This window comes from Podarcis liolepis, assembly GCF_965112155.1.
Source record: "Podarcis liolepis genome assembly, chromosome: 4".
Classification (NCBI taxonomy): Eukaryota; Metazoa; Chordata; class Lepidosauria; order Squamata; family Lacertidae; genus Podarcis; species Podarcis liolepis.
In genome coordinates, this window is record NC_139558.1 from 83,446,225 (window position 1) to 83,466,701 (window position 20,477).

The 20,477-nt window shown below is 42.9% G+C and overlaps 1 protein-coding gene across 3 annotated transcripts; it reads left to right on the forward strand.

Annotated features, from left to right (window-relative positions):
• Positions 1-66: 66 nt before the first annotated feature.
• Positions 67-20,298, forward strand: CPAP (centrosome assembly and centriole elongation protein). Of its 3 annotated transcripts, none has more exons than XM_083499241.1 (17): positions 67-577; positions 1,965-2,464; positions 2,949-3,072; positions 4,067-4,351; positions 6,305-6,443; positions 7,277-7,382; positions 7,601-9,173; positions 9,614-9,746; positions 11,635-11,800; positions 12,005-12,235; positions 13,744-13,843; positions 14,243-14,343; positions 14,991-15,095; positions 18,052-18,192; positions 18,277-18,361; positions 19,049-19,169; positions 19,990-20,298. In XM_083499241.1, the coding sequence occupies exons 2-17, from the start codon at positions 2,042-2,044 to the stop codon at positions 20,180-20,182; spliced, it is 4,026 nt and encodes a 1,341-aa protein (XP_083355367.1). In that variant the 5' UTR covers positions 67-577; positions 1,965-2,041; the 3' UTR covers positions 20,183-20,298. The 3 variants fall into 3 exon arrangements, with proteins under 3 accessions (XP_083355367.1, XP_083355368.1, XP_083355369.1); XM_083499242.1 differs by having other exon boundaries at positions 175-588; XM_083499243.1 differs by having other exon boundaries at positions 561-690.
• The last annotated feature ends 179 nt before the right edge of the window (positions 20,299-20,477 follow it).

A 20,477-nucleotide genomic window follows, 5' to 3' on the forward strand; every position in this document is an offset into this window, starting at 1 on the left:
CCCGCCTGGAAACCAATGCCCTCACTGTGGAAGGACGCATGGATCCAGAATTGGCCTCTACAGTCACTTATGGACTCATTCTTAAAACCGTGTTTATGGAAGACAATCTTACTTGGCTATGAGTGATCGCCAAAGAAGACTACTACTACTGCTTTACTATTTGGGGTTTTTAATGGATTGTGATCTTAACCCTTGGCTTATCTTTGTTTCGACATTTTATTTATCCTGATTATGTCTGTTTTTCTTCTTTAATAAATGCCTTTTAAAAGGAAACAGAATATAGGTTTCGCAAGCTGGAACCGAGGGGGCCCCGACACCACTGCGCTACTCCTCGCCTCCTCAGAGACAGAGGCCCCACCCTTTAACTGCCGCCGGTTTGGAAAGACGAGCGCAGTATTTACTAACGACGCCTATTGTAACGTCCTTTTTTGCAGTGCTTCATGGGAAATGCAGTCGATAGCGGGCCGACTTTTCCTCAAAAGCGAGGATCGCGGCCGCCAGGAACTGCAACTCCCAACAAGCCCCGCGGCCGGCATTGTCCAGCCTGTGGCGCTGGGAGCAGGGAGGATGGCGGCAGGTTTGTAAAAGGTCTGGCGGGTGTATTCGCTGCGGAGTAGCAGCCCGATAGGAGGGCGGGGGGGGGAGGTTGGTACTCGTGGAAGTTTAGGTTTCTTCTTACGCCGCTGTGAGGTAATTTGGGGTCTCCCCAAATATCTGCGGAAATCGTCTTACTAGATTAGTCGGTCTCCAGAGGCCGCTTTCTTTTCTTAATTTTGTCTTCTGTGTATGTCTGTCCGTTGTGTTTTATTCTCCACTTTCCCTACACTCTGTATTTATGGGTTGTTGCCTTTTAATATGAGAGAGCACAGGAGGTGTTGCCGTCTGTGACCTTGGCTGAGGCTCAGCCCAGTTGTGGCTTCTCTGATATATATATACTAAATGTTTTGTCTCTGCCTGTGTTAAGCCTAGACGCTTATTTATTTCAAAAATTATACACTTCCCACACACCCGTCTTTGCGATAACGAAAGCTGAGGTGGCTTTCAATTAAAAATCACAAATGGCAATAAAATTAGAAGCAATACCAGCTGTGAGTCCTGATTCTTAAAACTTTTTGTTTCCTGTTTAGTTTAATAATAATTTTATTATTTATCCCCTCCCCTCCAAAAAAAATCTGGCTAGGTTTCCCCAGCTACTCTGAGCAGCTTCCAGCGGAATATAAAAACATAATAAAACGTTAAAAACATCAGATGTCTTCTAAAAGTTGTGCACTTCTTAATCTCCGTGACATCTGAAGAGAGGATGTTACTGCCAAGGCCTCTGCCTGGTTCCCTGTAACTTCTGTTCTCACATTGAGGGAACCAGCAGACCTTCAGAGGAGGACCTCAGTGTCCTGGCTAATTGATGAGGGGTGGAGACGCTCCTTCAGGTACACTGGGCCGAGGCCATTTAGGGTTTTAAAGGTCAGCACCAACACTTTGAATTGTGCTCGGAAATGTACTGGGAGCCAGTGAAGATCCTTTAGGACCAGTGTTAATATAGTTATCTATGTTATACAGTTCTATTTTCTGTAATCCAATATCTGATGAGGGTTGATATTTCCAAAACCACTGAGATTGTTTCAGGAAACTTAGTTGAGAATTTTAAAGTCAAATTGAAAACTTCTTAATGGTGGCTCTGAGTTTTTTATGTTTTATGTGTTTAATATGTCTGGATTATAAATTTTTATAGATTTAATTGTTTAAATTATGCTGGGAAAGGCTGAATGAATGAGTAGTATTAGTCTTTTTTTTTGTTAAGTTTTATTTGCTGTTATAATCTGAATTAATGTTATAATACAAATTAATGATTGCCTAGCCTGCCTCATATTTCATGTAACCAAGATCTGGGCTCTAAGTGAACACTGTCATGCAAAGAATGATGGATTCTGTGTATCCACTTGATAAATCTTTGTTTTATTGTACAGGTACTGAAGTTGGGTATCAAAGACCTTGGCCAGCGATATAGATTAGTTAAGGTTGGACTACTACAATTATTTCCCAGATGGCCACCTCTACAGATTTGAATTGGGAAGAAAACTTGATCGCACACTGGATGTCTAATGCTCCCCGTGCTGGAGTTATATTAAATCCTGCTTTCCATAGTTTGAAAACCACTAGAGTGCTCAGTATTGACGATGCCTCACCAGGTATTTCAAGTAATTCACTACACAGTTCAAGCAGCATTTCTTTAAGTGAAAACTCTCTACAGATTCAGCAAGCTGTTGCATTGAGCAGTCCTTGTGGGGACAAGTTGGACGTATCCCAAACACTTTCTCCAATTTCATTTGCTAAGGAGGAGCAAATGCTAATTGTTAAAGATGCTCCAGGTCAGTGGGTAGCCTTGCAAAGTGATACTGAATGTGATCAGCTGGATGGTCTGGATGAAGAATGTTGTACTGATCTACTTCTTCAAAAGCTTGAGCAGGTAAAAAAAAGTGCCACTATTTACACCTATTATTTATTCTGTCTAGAAAAAAAGCAGTATTTTCACAAGTCAGTACTGCACAATTTGTGACCCAATAAGCTGAACTTGCATACTGAACCCCATGAAACTATGATGGTTGCAGTTGTGCTATTCACTACTATATTCTGGCTTTGCTAAGGAGGCAGTTTAGCTTATCCTTTGGCAGGTACATTTATGAAACAATGTTGTTTTGCTTGAGACTGGTAGGCTTTCCTGATGAATTGGATTTCAGTATGGTATTGCAATGCCTATTTGTCTGTTTTAATTGTAGCTGTGTACTAATATGTACTTGTACAGTCCAAATGGCACTTGTTGGACTTGGGCCCTAGTGTAAATTGTGGTCACTTTAGTGTATTCTGATGTGCCTGTAAACTATTTTCTTACAAATAAAGATTAGATTAATTGCTCTAATATGCGAGTTCTAATAATGTATTTGGCTCCTTAGCTCAAAGGACTGCAACAGCACAAGCAGGAACAGCTGAAAAGACAGCAAATGGAGCAAATTCAAAGGCTAATGGAAGAACAACAGAAACTACTTTCAATGGTCTCTGAGCAGCAAACACATACTGGTAAGGGGACATGCTGAAATTGTCTTTACAACTGTAGCATGGTTAAAACAGACAGAAATAGATAAGGTTTTTTATGCCTGGACAGTGCTAAAATACATAAACATTGCTTTATTCAAATAGTTATTTGGTCAGGAATTCTTGTATCAAATCAGAATTGGTACCAGGGGCTGCTTTCCATATTACAGCTTCCCAATAAGGATCTGTCCTTGCAAGTTCCTCTTGCATCTTTAAAATTAGTATTTATTGGGATGTTGCTCAAGCTCTGAGACAGACTCCATTTGGGTTCTGCTAATGTTTGCAGGTCATTTTCTTTTGCTTGTATAAACTGACATGCCCAAGTTGCATTTTAAGGACAGAATGAACATTGTGGGATTTCACTGGTGCTGGGAAATCATATTGTTTAGAATAGTTTTCTTTAATCTTCAACCCACCATGCTGAGCACAGTCCATAAGCCATTTTTTGTGGCCTGCCAGTGGTCTGACATCTCCTCTTGCCCCTGTTTTGTGTTTGCAAGGCCAGATAGGCAGCAAAAACAGGAGGCTTGCTGAGCCCTTAGTGGGCCACTGCATAGCTGGTGATTGTGCTTAGCTCAGCGGGTCACAAGATACACCAATCTGTTCTAAAAAGAGATGCAATACTCATGATGACAATATTGACTACTGACTACCAAGAAATGGAAGGTTCTAGTTATTTTGACGAGCTTCTTGATCACAGATGAAGTAGACAAATAGTGGAATATACAGTGGATATTACAAAATCCTCAACCAGAAGTTTTGCAGTTGTTTCTTCTTATCCATCTTTTGCTACATGGATAGTTGGCAACTGCATGCCTAAAGCATTGCGAGGTTTCAGGCTTTCTTGATAATGGTTCTAAAAATCATGTTACTGGCACACGCAGAATACATAAAGACAGGAAAAACCACACCCTTTCTGCTATTTCTCCACATAAGTAATACAAATATCCTCTGCTATGGTTTTCTGTTTAACTGTAAGGCTTTCGTGTAATGGAAGATTGCTTGAGTCAAAGATGTGATCATCCATCTCACTCGCCTCCTGTGCCGTCTCTTCCACCACGTCGCAGTGGAGACAGTGTTTATTGGAACAGTGGGCCTTGCATTCCTTCTCCTGTTGAACAAAAGGATTCTCTTCAAAAATCCAAGAACGGCCAAATATTGAAGGGAACCATCTCTGCAGATCCTTTTTGTGAGAGAGAGACTTTAGATTTGTCTTTCAAAATGCAGAATGAATTGAAGGTTGAAGACCAAAATGACATTTCAGGTAAAACATTCATCTAACTAAACTAATTATTAATACTGCCTGTATGAATACTAATATCAGAGGTTTTTGTAAAGATTGCTGAGAACATATAAATATTGAGGTCCAGAAATGTGCTTGCTGCTGCTGAGCATGTTCTTTAATTCTGGTGAGATGCTGCTTTTTCTCCAGGGTTTCAAGCAGTGCAAAGGAATCTTCCAGACCCACCACTGAATATCAGTGGTAGATCATACAGTGGAACCTCAGGTTGCGAATGAGATCCGTGCGGGAGGCACGTTCGCAACCCACAGTGCTGCGTCTGCACACGCGTGTGACGTGATTTGGCCCTTCTGCGCATGCGCAAAGCGCGATTTAGTGCTTCTGCACATGTGTGAGTGCCAAAACCTGGAAGTAACCCGTTCTGGTACTTCCAGGATGGGCGCATCCATAACCCGAAAACGTGCAACCCGCAGTGTTCGCAACCCGAGGTATGACTGTATTTTGCTTCTTTCTGAGCCTTTTCAAGGCATAAGGCGTATGAAATTTCTCCCCACTCCTAACTCTATAGTGCTAAGAGCTGAGGAGGAGAGGGACTTTCCCCACAGTAGCACTGGGCCTCAGAGAAGCTCAGAGCACCTTTGATGCTCATAGTGGTAACACAGAATAAGACACTTCCTGTCCTCCTTTGGGGGGGGGGAGGTGAGTATCAGTCCATTAGCAAGCAATTATTTGGTTGGCTATTAAGGACAATCAATTTTTTAAGATCACTTTAATACTACTTTTCAGCCATCTTCTGTAATAGTAGTAGTAGTAAATGCATTGGGCACAATTCATTCATGCTATGGACACAGAAGGCCCAACAGGGCTCAGCAATAACCTCACCCCAGGTTACAGGCAGTAACACGGGCTTTATAGGGAAGGGGAAATTTTTGTAGGGTAGACGTATTCTAAGCAAATACATAAAATCATTGGTAAGCATGGAAACAGAGGATATGATTAAATGTTATAGGTGTAATCAGGAAACCTAACAGGGTTCAATATAAAGTGGTGCAGTTCTTATGTTCACATCGTGACCTCGGAAATATTTTAAATAGCCATGTAAAGTAAATATTGCACATGGGGTGAGGGCTTGTTAGGCGAATTAATGGTATATTTCAGACCATCTACTGAGTTGGAGGGTGAGCTGAGCTGAGATTTAACTTTCTGGATCATAATTGTAGCTACTGAGCTACACCAAATACCTCCATTCGGTTGGAGATAAAACACATTGTTGTTTTGCATCGGAGATCATATATATTGTCAAGAGCCAGCGGACCTTCCTATTTAAAGTGTGAAGAACTTTATTCATTAAAAGAGCTTCTGGATTTGCAGTTGTTGTAAAGATATGGCTGAAAGATAAATTGACTGGCTAGACAATGACACAGGGACTGATTAAAATTGAGTTCCAGGTTCCTGCTGCAATTGTGACACAAGTGTATGTAGGCAGGTGTAACTTTCGGGACTGGTGCCTGAGTTTGATTATTTTCCTCTTCATTCCCTGTGCTTTCCTTTTGTTGTGTTTGAATTGTAAGCATGTGGGCAGGCACTGTTTTTATTTTATTTCTGTGCCAAGGCATCTTACATATATACAAAAATAAAACTTTAAACTACAATATCCCTACAATACAATACAACATATATGTCTGTGTTCTTACGTAAACTACTCTAATGTCTGCTCAACTTAGAAGTTGAGAAAAAAATCTTAAATATTAGTGAGCTAGTAAACTGGTACTTTGAGTAGAAATTGGCTAGCTGATCAGCTGCAGTGCTTTTTGCAACAAATAGCTCAAGAGGCTTTCTGTGTCTTGAATAAGGACTTGATCAAACAAAGAAAAGCAAGGTTTGTAACTTGAATGAAGGGTGGGCGGGCGGGAGGGCTTATCTCCTCTGGCTTCATGCCAGCTGATTGAAATGTCAAGTTTTTTCTTTATTTTGCAGGAGAAAATAGTCAGATTCTGGAGCAAAATCTACTTGGAAATGCAGATGGTGACATTAGTTGTAAAAGCACCAGGGATGCAGAGACCTCTGAAAGCCGGACTGGAGGGAAGTGCTTGGAAACACCCAATGCTGAGGAAAGGTGAGTTTGTATGCAAAATGGCCTTGATACCCAGTGAACAACCCCCCACTTCCCAAAAAAGAAACCCAGTTGTGAAGGTAGAAAACTAGCAGTGGCAACTACCCAGTGTCATATGTACAATGACCTGAAAGTTGGACAGAAGTTGTGGGTGTATGCTTGTTCTCCGAGAGTCAGGAGCACACTGCACAAGATTTCTATCCCCTTGAGACCAAGGTAGCTAACCTGGAGAAAATGAAAGAGGCCTTTGAGACATAGTTGAGGTGCCTTATTATCAGGGTCCTCTTCTGTTATGGGGAATGAGGGTCTATGGGGAAGGAGGTTGTCATTCTTAGAAAGAGGGATGTGATTCCTTTTAATAATAATAATAATAATAAATTTATTATTTGTACCCTGCCCATCTGGCTGGGTTTCACCAGCAACTCTGGGCGGCTTCCAACAAAGATTAAAAATACATTAAAATGTCACACATTAAAAACTTCCCTGAACAGAGCTGCCTTCAGATGTCTTCTAAATGCCAGGTAGTTGTTTATCTCTTTGACATCTGATGGGAGAGCGTTCCACAGGGCAGGCACCACTACCGAGAAAGCCCTCTGCCTGGTTCCCTGTAGCTTTGCTTCTCGCAGTGAGGGAACCACCAGAAGGCCCTCGGTGCTGGACCTCAGCGTCTGGGCAGAATGATGGGGGTGGAGACGCTCCTTCAGGTATACTGGGCCGAGGCCGTTTAGGGCTTTAAAAGTCAACACCAACACTTCGAAGGGATCCATTCCTTTATGATGAACCAATATCCTGTATTTTATAAGATCTGACAATAAAATGTGAGTCTCTTGCAATAGACCTGTTGCTGCTAGTATTCAAGAAAGAAAACAGACATTTGAAGAGTTCCTAGAAGAGCAGATACAACTAGAAGAACAACGGCTGAGCCAAAAAGGAAATAAAAAGGTTAGTAATTAGAAATGCTTCTTGCAGTGATATATAAAATGTATAACAACTGTGAGAATAAGTTCCTGCTTCACTTATGTTGGTTTCACTCTTGTAGGTGCAACACATGAAATTCCAGACTTCCCAAAAAGTTTTATATGAGTACTTTGATAGAGCAAGCAAAACACATAAATAGAAATATAAGAAAATGAAAAGGTCTTTTTGTTTTTGTTTTTTAGGACTCTGAAAAATCAACATTCCAGACACCAGTTGCAAAACGACCCTTTCTAAAACGAGGTGAAGGTTTAAGGAGGTTTGCTGGTGCAAAATCCAAAGCAGCTAATCAGAAAGAAAGCAAAGTAACTCATCTTAATGCATCAGAAGTAAAAAACTCAGTTAAAGCAGACAAGCCACAGCTTCACCGGAAAACAGCCACTTCAAATAAAGAACAAACTTCTGACAATTTTGTGTCTAAAAATGGTAATCAGAATGGTAAAATGAAGAAAGCTCCAGCTCTTCCCGCTCGAAAAACAGCAGTGCTCAGAACTTGTGCTGGGAAAGCCATCCCTTCATCTACAAGACGAAATCCCAGTGAAAGGAAATCTGGACAACTCAGAGAGTTTGCCAAGTCAGAAATAAATGGTGAAAGAGAAAAGAATAAAGATAATATAATGGCACTTGCAAAGCTGGATGAAATTGGCTGTGAGTTACCCAAAGAAAAGTATGCGCAACCAGTACAAGTGACCAAACATCTTACAAATTCCTCTGAAAAAGACCTAGACCTCTCTTTTGAACTTTCTTTCCAGAAGAAATTGGAAAACTGGGATACTGAAAAGGAAAAAGAGGAAATTGAATTGGATGAATTTTTGTTTCTAGAGCAGGCTGCTGATGAAATCTCCTTTGCCAGCAATTCCTCACTTATTGTAAGGATCTTGGATCAAGGCCAGCAGATTTCTACAGGGCGCAGACTGTCTTCTACTCCCATTAAATCAAGGCAGCAACAACAGCAGATAAATGTGCAGGACGCTACAGCTGTAGAGAACAGAAATGGAGACGCATGTGTTTCCCAACCAGCAAACAATGAGAAGGACAGAGGGATGATCACTGAATCCCAGGCACCTGAAATGCTGAAGGATCATCAAAATAAAATTGACAGTAAAATACTTCAAGCTTTCCCCACTGAGTTTCAAGGTTTTGGAGACACTGAGTGGGACGAAGATAAATCTGGTGAAAGTAGTGATGTGACTTTGGGGTCTGAGGAGGAATTTGAGACTACCATAAAGCCTGCTGAGAGAGCTAAAAAGTTTGATTTGAGTCATAGAGGTGACAGTCCTGAATTTTCAGAGTACAAAGAAGGCACAAATAGAGATGCCAGCCTTGGCTTACTGGAAAAAAATGTTGGTAGTATCCAGTGTAGCAAGATAAACAAGGGTTCTGAATTTCAAACTGTGTGTTGTGCAAATGGAAATCAAGTTGATTTTGATGACGAAACATCGTGGACGGACTTTGACGAGAATGGGAGTCGGTGTACCCAAGTACCAAATGATGACTTGGTTATTAAAGGACCATTGTCCCCTGACTGTTCAGCTACAAATGAGGCATTTTTTCCAGATAAAAGGATAAAGAGGAAGATTGCTGTAGCAAAGAAAGGGGATGTTCTGCTCAGGCAAAGTGTGGCAGACAATGAGGCAATTGCACCCCCCGCAACAGATCTGATGCTGAAGCTCTTTCCTTCTCTGAGGCCCAAACAGAAGGTAGAGGCACAGCAAAGACATGATGCCAAACCCAATGTGTCTCAGGAAGAATCAGGAGGTAAGCAAGAGGGATAAATGAGTATTGAGCGTAATAATCAGTCCCATAAATCTCCTCAATAGCAGTAGTAATCTTCAAAGCCTATATCCCTCTGTCCTGCTCTTCAGCTTGCATTCTCAGGGTTTTAGATTCTTAAACAAATTGCCAAGCAATTTATTGGAGCCAATTTGCTTTTCAGACTGGTTTCTATTGTAATGGCTACAATTTTATGTGTTTTAAGCCCATTTATTTCATCCAGTCTTACAGCAACTCGCTCATAGTTTCAGTCTGGATATGTATGTGTAAAAGCTGACCTGGAAGTCAGCAGAGTTGGCTTTAAAACTCCTATAAAGATGGCAAAGATCAGAGAGGGCGGGAAACTGGTAAAACGTTACCACACAACAGTATGGTGCATACATTGACATTGGTGCATCAAACATTGTGCACCTGTTCTTTGTCAGGAGACACGGCTCGTTCCCAGCTATTGAGAGAGAAACTTGTTGAATTGGAAGTTGAAATCGAACGGTTTAGGGAAGAAAATGCGTCCCTCACAAAACTTCGAGAAGAGCGTGAGAAGGCTTTGGAGAAGTTCAGGTAACTTAAAGAGCCTGTCTGATTTCTATCCTGTTGGTGGGAAGCTGATTTAACCTAGAGCAGGCTTGCCACTTAGGACCCACCTGCCATCTGTGACAGCCCATTCATTTAAAATAAATCCACCCTTTCCTGTTAAAAAGCTCAAGGTGGCTAACAATGTATAAAAAATAAATAAAACCCACATCACTAGAAGCAGCAAGAAACAAAAAGATAAAAGGCGGCTATTGAAAACAAGTGCATATTCTCAAGTGATAAAAACATTTCAATGCAGCTAAGACAGTCTGGTGCAGAAGCTTAAAATGACCCCCCCCCCAAAAAAACACCCCTCTAATAAGCAGGAAGGAAGGTTTTAATGAAGTGATGGGAAGAGTTTTCTTTGCGGGGGTCTTTCATAACCTGGGTGGAGGCCACTGAAATGGTTATGGCCTGGTTCTACTGGGGGCCCTCTTCCGGGTGCCAACTAAGCATAGTTCGGGGGAATGCACAAGAGGGCGTAAGATATTAACAGACGAGTGGGTTCATACAGGACTAGGTTGCCCTTCAGTTATCCTGGTCCCAAACCATGAAGGGCTTTAAAGTTGCCACCAGCACTTAGAATTGGGACAAGATACAAGTTGGAAGCCAGAGTAGTTGTTTCAATAAGAGAGTCACATACTCTGGTGAACCACTGAGCTGCCATGTTTTGTACCAGTTACAGGTTTCTGGACTTTCTTAATAATGAGGCCGTATGCAGAAGGCATAGTAGTCCAGCTGTTCAGCATGTGTTTAAAATGGCATGCAGGACAATGTGCAAGCCAGTGGGACCCATAGCCCAGGGGCAGAATAGTACCTAGAAATACCATCCCTTAATATTAAATCTCAAAAATACCATCAAATGCCAACAGTGTCCTTCAGCTCTCTATATTGGACAAACAGGCCAAACCTTACGCCAAAGAATAAACGGACATAAATCTGACATCAAGAATCACAAAACAGAGAAACCAGTAGGAGAACACTTCAATCTCCCAGGACATTCTATACAAGATCTCAAAGTAGCTGTTTTACTACAAAGGAATTTCAGAAATAGACTGGAAAGAGAAGCTGCTGAATTGCAACTCATTACCAAACTTAAAACCATGGAGAGACCTGGTCTGAACAAAGACATTGGATTCTTACCTCATTATACATGACTAAGCCATTTCTCACCTTCTCACCCCTTGCCTTTTCCTATAAGACCTATTACAGTCGTTAAGAGTCGTCAACAGGCTCATCTCAGCTATCTGCCAATCTCCCATTCCCACCACCCTTCTGAGTAATACCCCTCCCCACCTTCTCACTATATAGAAGGGTCTGGCAACTTCTGTTTCAGTGTATCTGAAGAAGTGTGCATGCACACGAAAGCTCATACCAAGAACTAACTTAGTTGGTCTTTAAGGTGCTACTGGAAGGAATTTTTTTATCTCAAAAATACTGACATCTAGATAACAGTTGATAACAATGCAATTGACTAATTCAGCTGCAGTAAAAGATGCCAGAGACAATGCATCATACAGGGCTAATATAATTTGGTAGTTTGCAAACAATAAACTAAGTCATGCAGCTATTTATACTGGGCAGCTGGAAATTACCGATTTTGCTAACCAAGAAATATTGTGGAATTTCTGAAGATATGGCCTGTTGGTTTACTGGGATTTATGTAGAGAGCCAAGAAGGATGACGTAAGAAAGCATGCGGTTTGTTAAAGCAACAGTGCCTGGTGGTTGTGTTCTAGGAGAGCTTTTTAAAAATATACTATATGGGGTAGCTTGTGGAGCTAACAGTCCTAAGTTATAATGTTATCAGTAAAACATACAATTTTTCAAGGAGCAGCATTTTTTGCTGTTCTGAAATAATTACTGTAAATTTTCAGGAAAGAAGTTGCTGACTTTGAACAACAGAAAGCCAAAGAGCTTACCCGAATAGAAGAATTTAAAAAAGAAGAAACAAGAAAGCTGCAAAAAGAACGTAAAGTTTTTGAGAAGTATGCACAGGCAGCTAGAGCTATTCCAGATAAAAAGGAACGGGATGAAATTCAGGTATGGATGCAGGGGAAAACCTATATGGTTACTTTGATTGGGATCAGATTTACTGGTTGTTGATTTAAGGTGAAGAATGTCCACTGAGTAATTTTATTACAGGTATTGCATTTATTACTGCAGTGTAAAGTGATTTGTCTTTTTCTTCAGTTTGTGTATTTTAACATAGCAGCAAATGACCTGCTTGCATGTTGTTTTCTCAAGGCTTTGAAGCAGCAAATGGCAACCTTGCAGGAAGATTTAAAAAGAAGAGAGACAAAATGGTCAACAACCCACATTCGTCTTAGAGACCAGATAGAGGCCTTAACTAGGGAGAATGTGCAACTACGGGAAGAGATCAAAATTATGGAACGATTTCGTTTGGATGCTTGGAAGAGAAAAGAGGCATCTATAAACAAGAAGAAAACTGGCTGTGATAAGAAAGCAGAGTCGGCAGTAAGGTTTCTTTCCCCCTTCTATCTCTTTTCAGGCGTAAAAGTGGTAGTGTGGTTAATGTGTCACACTCAGACTGGGAGACCCGGGTTCAAATCCCCACTCAGTCATGAAGCTCACACTTTCTCTGCCTAACCTATTTCCCAGGGTTGCTGTAACAATAAGAGTTGCGTGGAGGAAAAACACACATGAAACTTGCCTGAAAAGGATGAATTAAGGAAACACAAACTGCCCAGGCACCTTAGGTTGCACAAATTTGACTTACATTTGCGTACTTGTCATTATTGAGAGTCAGGCTGATGTTTTTGAGCCCTGGCCTAGGCAAACTCCGGCCCTCCAGATGTTTAGGACTACAGTTCCCATCATCCCTAGCTAACAGGACCAGTGGACAGGATGAGAATTGTAGTCCCAAACATCTGGAGGGCTGGAGTTTTCTATGCCTGCATTAGTCTGTCTCTTTTGGTAGGAGAGTTTTGTGTGTGCAGCTGTTAAGGTAGAATCATTAATGTGGAACTGCTGGGACAGAACTTTTCAACTTTTTTTGATTTGACAAGCTGCCTTCATTTCTAAAGTGTTTGAACGAGTATCCGGAGTCATGTGAGCACACTTCCTCCTCACTAGTGCTCCCCCAATCCAAATCTGCTCTGGAGGATTCCTCAACTGTTCAGGGCACATGTTGGCAGGTTGTGGGGAAAAGAGTGAGAAGTCCACTTGGGTAGGTGGCCACTGTTGGCTTTCACTCTATATTATATATTACTGAACAGCTCTCAGGCACACAGTTCCAAGTATGAATAAGCAAAAGTGCATACATGTTGTAAACAGGTTCCTACCATATTGACTTTAGTTTTATGTTGCAAATAGCTTTGTGAACATACCGTATTTTTCGCCCTATAGGACGCATTTCCCCCCCTCCAAAAATGAAGGGGAAATGTGTGTGCGTCCTATGGGGCGAATACAGGCTTTTGCTGAAGCCTGGAGAGTGAGAGGAGTCGGTGCGCACCGACCCCTCTCGCTCTCCAGGCTTCAGGAAGCCCTGCGCAACCCTCGGGAGACCGACGCGACTTAGCGCCGGGCTCCCAAGGGTTGCGCAGAGCTGCCTGCGCTCCCGGGCTTCCCGGAGAGCTGCCTGCATTCTGAAGCCTGGGGTGCGCTGAAGAGCGCGTCCGGGCTTCGCGCAGCTCTCCGCAAGCCTGGGGAGACCGGCGCGGCTCCCTAGGCTTGCGGATAGCAGGCTGTTCTGGGGTCGGGGGAAGCTCGGGCTTCCCCCGCGCCAGTCCTGTGCCTGGGGGGGGGGGGGAAATAATTCCCCCCTTTATCCCCCCCCCCCAGAAAAACTAGGTGCGTCCTATGGGGCAAAAAATACAGTAATTTTGAAAAGTGGTGTATAAATATGGTAAAATAATCACCTTTTACTTTTTGGGGAAAAGGTTTGTGTTCCTGAATATTATCATTGTAGCATTTTAACAACAACAAAAAATCTCAATATGCCCCTGCTTTACATCCCCCCCTAGCACTCTCCAGCTATATTGCAAAAAAACCAGACTCTGCCTTCAATTCCTCAAGCAGAAAAGAGCAGCAAGATGAATGGCAAAAGTGATCTGTCATCAGAAGGTAACTATACTTAGGATACAGTACCATTTCTAGTAAGCAGCAATATGACATTTTATATGCAAGTCTGCATGTTACATACCTTGTCATTCTAACACTTCAGCTACCTCCAACCCCCCCCCCACACTACTGGTATGTTTTACAGTAATTTACCCAAGTAGCAGTAATGCCACTGATAATAAAAAAAATTCCTTCCAGTAGCACCTTAAAGACCAACTAAGTTAGTTCTTGGTATGAGCTTTCGTGTGCATGCACACTTCTTCAGATACACTGAAATATTTAGTGTGGGCCTCAAATTAAATAAGAGGTAGCAGAAAATTTGAGAGGGATGTACCTACTTTCTCCCCATGTCCTAGGAAATATAAAATATTAGAATGATATTTTTATTATTGTTTGAAATAGGAAGACCCTGTGCAAAATTTAAACTAGCAGCTGCACCTGAAGAGAGTTGCTTGAACAATGTGGCAGTGACTTTTGAAGATTCCTCCAAAGCATTTATGGCTGTAAGTAAAGTACAAGAATGTTGGCTCCTGGTTTCATAAGGCAGCCTAGGGCCTTGGATAGAAATGTTTAAGCTGTGTAATAGATAGCCAAAACTGACCCAAGGATGATTGCAGCATCAAGGAAGTAAGAAAACGCTGGGGAGGTTGCTATGTTAAATCTCCTCTTGCTCTTCTTGACTGTTTGTGCTGCTCCTTTGGTTGAGAAATAACCCAATTTTTATGGATTAAATTTATATTCAGTATAAAGGTATGAAAGGTTATAGATATTAAATTCTAGGGAAAACAGTGTTACATTCTCATTTAAAGAATGTAGGATACTGTAGCTGTATAATAGATTTTAGTCCCGTTTTGCTATTGGCATCTTTTCTCTGCAGAACAGGAATAGAGCATGCCTTCAGGGGTAGTATTTTGTGGGATGAGCACAGTCCAGGAAATTTAGGTTTGCACATTTAAACCATGGCAGACACATCATTGTGGAAGGGGTCCTGTAATGATAGTCTGAAGACCATTTCAGTAGAGGATTTCAGTTTACGTGAATGAAGCTTGTCTTGTAGAGAAGTTCCCAGATTGTCACCATTTAATGCCCCCAGTAATATGATTTGCCTCTCAAGACAAATTTATACAGTTTTGCCCACCTCCCATTTCAGAATTTACCTGGTAATGGAACTGTTGAATCGTCACCATCACTAAGTCCTGATTCATCAGACAGTGAAGACGAAATAGAGAGTGAAGCCAATCATCCTGATGGAAAGGTAGTAAGTTGTTGTTTTTTCTAGCACATGGGTGGGGGAACCTGTGGCTCTCCAGATGCTGCGGGACTCAAACTTCCTTTGGGGCCAGCCAACATGGTCAAGTTCCATGGGAATTGTCATCAAAATCAGGAGCGCAGCAGGTTTCCCATCCCTGCTCTGAAGCGATTCCAGAAAGTAATACCGGGAGAACATTGCTATGTAAAGGAAATGCTTGCTCTTTCTTGCCTCAGAAAGGATGGCCAGTTCCATACCTGCACCACCTATGAAAGTGCAGTGCTGCTGCTGCTGCTGCTAGGCTTGGGAGCCTTTTTGGATCTGAACTAGATGTTTATGCCATTCTGCCTAATTTTCAGAATGGAGCCCAAAGAATGCAGGGAAAAATAAGAGGTGGTAACTATTTATGTATTTTTCATATTCATATACCACTTAACTACCATCGTATCTAAGTACTGTACAAGAAATAAAAAATCAGAAAAGGTGAAAATTGGTTAAAACTGTAAAACCAGACTTAAAGTGTCCTGGAATAAAAGTATGGAAGTTCAGGGAGCTTCACCAAATTGGGCCTGCAATACTAAATGCATGGCTTCCATCTTTGCCACAGTAGACCCACTAAAAATGACTCTGCCAAAGACCGCAGGGATTAGGCGGTCCTGTCAAGGCCCTTGTACAGTGCTACCTCGCAAGACGAATGCCTCGCAAGACGAAAAACGAGCAAGACGAAAGAGTTTTCCGTTTTTTGAGTCGTTCCGCAAGACGAATTTCCCTATGGGCTTGCTTCGCAAGATGAAACGTCTTGCGAGTTCTTGTGAGTTTGTTTCCTTTTTCTTATAGCCGCTAAGCCGCTAATAGCCGTGCTTCGCAAGACGAAAAAACCGCAAGACGAAGAGACTCGCGGAACAGATTAATTTCGTCTTGCGAGGCACCACTGTAAATAAAAACAGTCTTCTCAATACAGTTTTGCTGAATTTCATGCTGAATTTAGGTCCAGTCCCTATTATGCAGAGGAAACCAATGTACTTTTATACAGCCAAACCAAAGCCTACTTTTATACAGTCTTGCAGCTGTTTCCCATGCATTTGCATAATACTCAAGGCCGGGTCATGCTCAGCCACAGTTAATGGTTATGCCCCACAGCAAATGTGGGAATGAACCTCAGGCTTGTATGATCTTTCTCAGTCCACAGAGAAACGCTTGGTGCTTATGTGAAGGCCTAACTCGAGAGTGATCTGCCTACAGAAAGGGGGTGGGATGGCTCTGGATCCATTCCAGTCTGGCTTCCGCGCTGGTCATGGGACCGAGACGGCTCTGGTTGCCCTAACAGACGATCTCCGCAAGCAGCTGGATCGTGGCAGGTCGGGGCTGCTGATTCTTCTAGACCTGTCAGCAGCCTTCGACATGGTCGATCATGAACTCCTGGACCACCGCCTTGCCGAAGTGGGGATCCAGGGCACAGTCCTTCAATGGCTGCGCTCGTTTCTCTCTGGCCAGGGACAGAGGGTGGCGCTTGGGGGGAGGGGGAATTGTCATCCTTGGTGTGTGGAGTGCCTCAGGGTGCGATACTTTCCCTGATGCTTTTTAACATCTTTATGCGCCCCCTCGCCCAGCTTGTCCAGCGTTTTGGGCTGGGCTGCCATCAGTATGCCAATGACACCCAACTCTATCTGTTGATGGATGGCCATCCTGACTCGGCCCCAGACACACTGACCAGATGTTTGGAAGCTGTGGCTGGATGGTTACGTGGGAGCCAGTTGAAGTTAATTCCTTCAAAGACAGAGGTCCTCTGGCTGGGACGGGACAATATGGGATTGAGGGGGCAACTCCCATCTCTTGCGGGGGTGCAATTAGTGCCAGCACCGTCCGTTAAGGGTTTGGGTGTAATCTTCGATACCTCCCTCTCCATGGAGGTGCAGATTACAGCTATAACAAAGGCGGCATTTTTTCATCTCCGCCAAGCTAAGCAGTTGGCTCCTTACCTCTCTCGCCCTGACCTAGCCACTGTGATCCACGCGACGGTCACCTCCAGACTGGATTATTGTAACTCACTCTACGTGGGGCTGCCCTTGAGACTGACCCAGAAACTCCAGCGGGTGCAGAATGCCGCGGCGAGACTCCTTACGGGGTCTTCGCTGCGAGATCACATTCATCCGGTGCTATACCAGCTGCACTGGCTCCCGGTAGAGTACAGGATCAGGTTTAAGGTGCTGGTTTTAATCTTTAAAGCCCTATACGGCCTAGGACCCTCATAGCTACGCGACCGCCTCTCCTGGTATGTCCTACAGAGGAACTTATGGTCTTCAAACAAAAACATCCTGAAGGTCCCAGGCCACAGAGAGGTTAGGCTGGCCTCAACTAGAGCCAGGGCTTTTTCGGCTGTGGCTCCAATCTGGTGGAACGCTGTCACAAGAGACTAGGGCCCTGCGGGACTTGACATCTTTCTGCAGGGCCTGCAAGACAGAGCTGTTCCACCAGGCCTTTGGTCAGGGCACAGCCTGACTCCCTCCTTTGGCAATCTTCACAGAACTTTAGCTTAATGGTTGCCATCAATTTGATTTTAATTAATTTTTATAATGAAATGTTTTTAGAATGTTGCACTATTTTATTGTTGTTAGCCGCCCTGAGCCCAGCTTCCGCTGGGGAGGGTGGGATATAAATAAAATTTATTATTATTATTCTTTTGAGTGTGTGTGGCCCACTCATGTAAGCTGCAATCAAATAAATAAGAAAAATCCTACATCCAATTTCTGGGCCTCTGGATTTGTGAAGCATGCCCCATACTCTTGAATTTCTAAGGGCACCGTATTTAGAAGTGGGAGGGATACTATCCCTTATTATCAGATAAGCTCTGTTTGGGTTTGTTTGTTTTGGCCTCTTCCCCTTTCTTATTCTCTGCTTGGCTTAGTCTATAGAAATTCAGTCAGAATTGTTACGATATATGCTTTTATTTCACTTCTTTCAGGTTGAAAAGATTTTAAAAAATGGATCCCACCTGATTATTTTCCCCAATGGCACACGGAAAGAAGTGAGCTGTGATGGGAAGACTACAACTGTAACCTTCTTTAATGGGGATGTAAAGCAAGTTCTGGATGATCGGAGAGTGGTATGTATCCAGTAAGAAGTATGTGCCATTCAGATATGGACAGAAGGTTCTATTCATGCTAAATCTGTTACCTCTTCTCAACAGATATACTATTATGCAGATGCCAAGACTACGCACACCACCTACCCCACAGGCTTAGAGGTCCTACATTTCTCAAATGGACAAATAGGTAAACGGAGACCTGGATGTCTTTCTTGTAGCCGTTTAGGGAAGTTTTTAATATTTAATGCTGCATTGTTTTTAACACTCGACTGGGAGCCGCCCACAGTGGCTGGTGAAACTCAGCCAATGGGTGGGGTATTAATAATAAATTAATATTTTTTTTATTGTACTGCTCTATAAATTGCTGTGTATTTGTGTGTATTAAATTGCAAGAACTACCGTATTTTTCGCCCTATAGGATGCAATTTTTCCCATTCAAAAATGAAGGGAAAATGTGTGTGCGTCTTATGGGGCGAATGCAGGCTTTTGCTGAAGCCTGGAGAGCGAGAGGCGTCTGTGCGCACCGACCCCTCTCGCTCTCCAGGCTTCAGGAAGCTATCCGCAAGCCTTGCGCACCCGGGGGAGTTCCCACGGGCTCGCAAGGCTTGCGGGCAACAGCCTGTTCTGGGGGCTGGGGAAGCTCAGGCTTCCCCCGCCTCCAGCCCCAGCAAGCAAGCTCCAGGAGCGATGGCGAGGTTGCAGCCCCGAGGCTAAAAACGAAGCCAGGACAGCGAGCGGGATAATTCCCCCCCCTTTATTCCCCCCCCCAAATAAGTGCATCCTATGGGCTGGTGCGTCCTATAGGGCAAAAAATACGGTACTTACAAGGCGTATCAGTATTCTGACGTGAGGTATGCTCGTTCATTCCTTGCAGAAAAGCATTTTCCAGATGGAAGGAAAGAGATTGTATTCCCTGACCAAACCATTAAGAATGTGTACACGGATGGGCGAGAAATGACCATTTTCCCTGATGGCACCATTGTCCGCACACAGCAGTAAGATTTATTTTCATAAAACTATTTTAAGTGTTAAGTTTGGCCTGCATTTACTGCAGCCATATAGAAAAAGTAAAGGTAAAGGTATCCCTGACCATTAGGTCCAATCGCAGACAACTCTGGGGTTGTGGCACTCATCTCGCTCTATAGGCCGAGGGAGCTGGCGTTTGTCCGCAGACAGCTTCCAGGTCATGGGGCCAGCAGGACTAAGCTGCTTCTGGCCAACCAGGGCAGTGCACGGAAATGCTGTTTACCTTCCCGCTGGAGCAGTACCTATTTATCTACTTGCATTTTGACGTGCTTTCAAACTGCTAGGTTGGCAAGAGCTGGGACCGAGCAACGGGAGCTCACCCCATCGTGGGGATTCGAACCACCAACCTTCTGATCGGCAAGCCCTAGGCTCTGTGGTTTAGACCACAGCACCACCCGTGTCCTATATAGAAAAAGTAGTGACTCACATTAAGAATGCCTTTTGAGGAAACAAGACTGTGGAGGAAGAGAAAGGCTATCAAGTGCTGACTGTGTTATGACAGTCTTTATGCTACCCTTACCCAGTCTGGCCAGCTGCAGGAGTACAAGATGATAATCTCAGCAATTTAAGAATACTTCCTGTGTAGGCCAAGATTTGTTGTGCTGAAAGTACACATTGGGAAGAACCCAAATGATATGAGGCAGAGATGCTGCTTAAAATTACGTTTTAAGTAGGCAGGCTGTAGTAGGTATGGCAGTTAGAACAATTAGCTGCATTCTTAATTGTACCTCCCAGCAGAATTTAGCTATAACATTACATTGGTTTTAAAGGTTGCCTTTCTATTTTAAGGGATGGAAGTAAGGTTATCGAGTTCAGTAATGGCCAGCAAGAAGTGCATACAGCCCATTTCAAGAGACGGGAGTATCCAGACGGTACCGTTAAGACAATGTATGCCGATGGACGCCAAGAAACGCAGTATGCTTCGGGTCGAGTTAGAGTTAAAGATAAGGATGGTGAGATTATTGTGGACACCATCCTCTAAAGTTCATATTTTGTTCAGGTCTTAATATTTATCCATGTTTTCTCTTCTGAGAAAATGTTTGTAAAGGTTGTACATAGTAAAAATGTTTTGTCAATAAACTTGTTTTTAAAGATTAAGGCCATTCCTACTCACACAAGTCCTAATATGTAAATAGCAATACATTTCAAAAATGACACTTAAACTTTCTGTTTCTTGTTTTCAGACAACAACTTGTTGCCAAAGCAGGTTATAACCATTTTGAAGCAATCATGCACACTTTGTTCCTTTTAACAGTAAGCCCACATCTTACACTTAT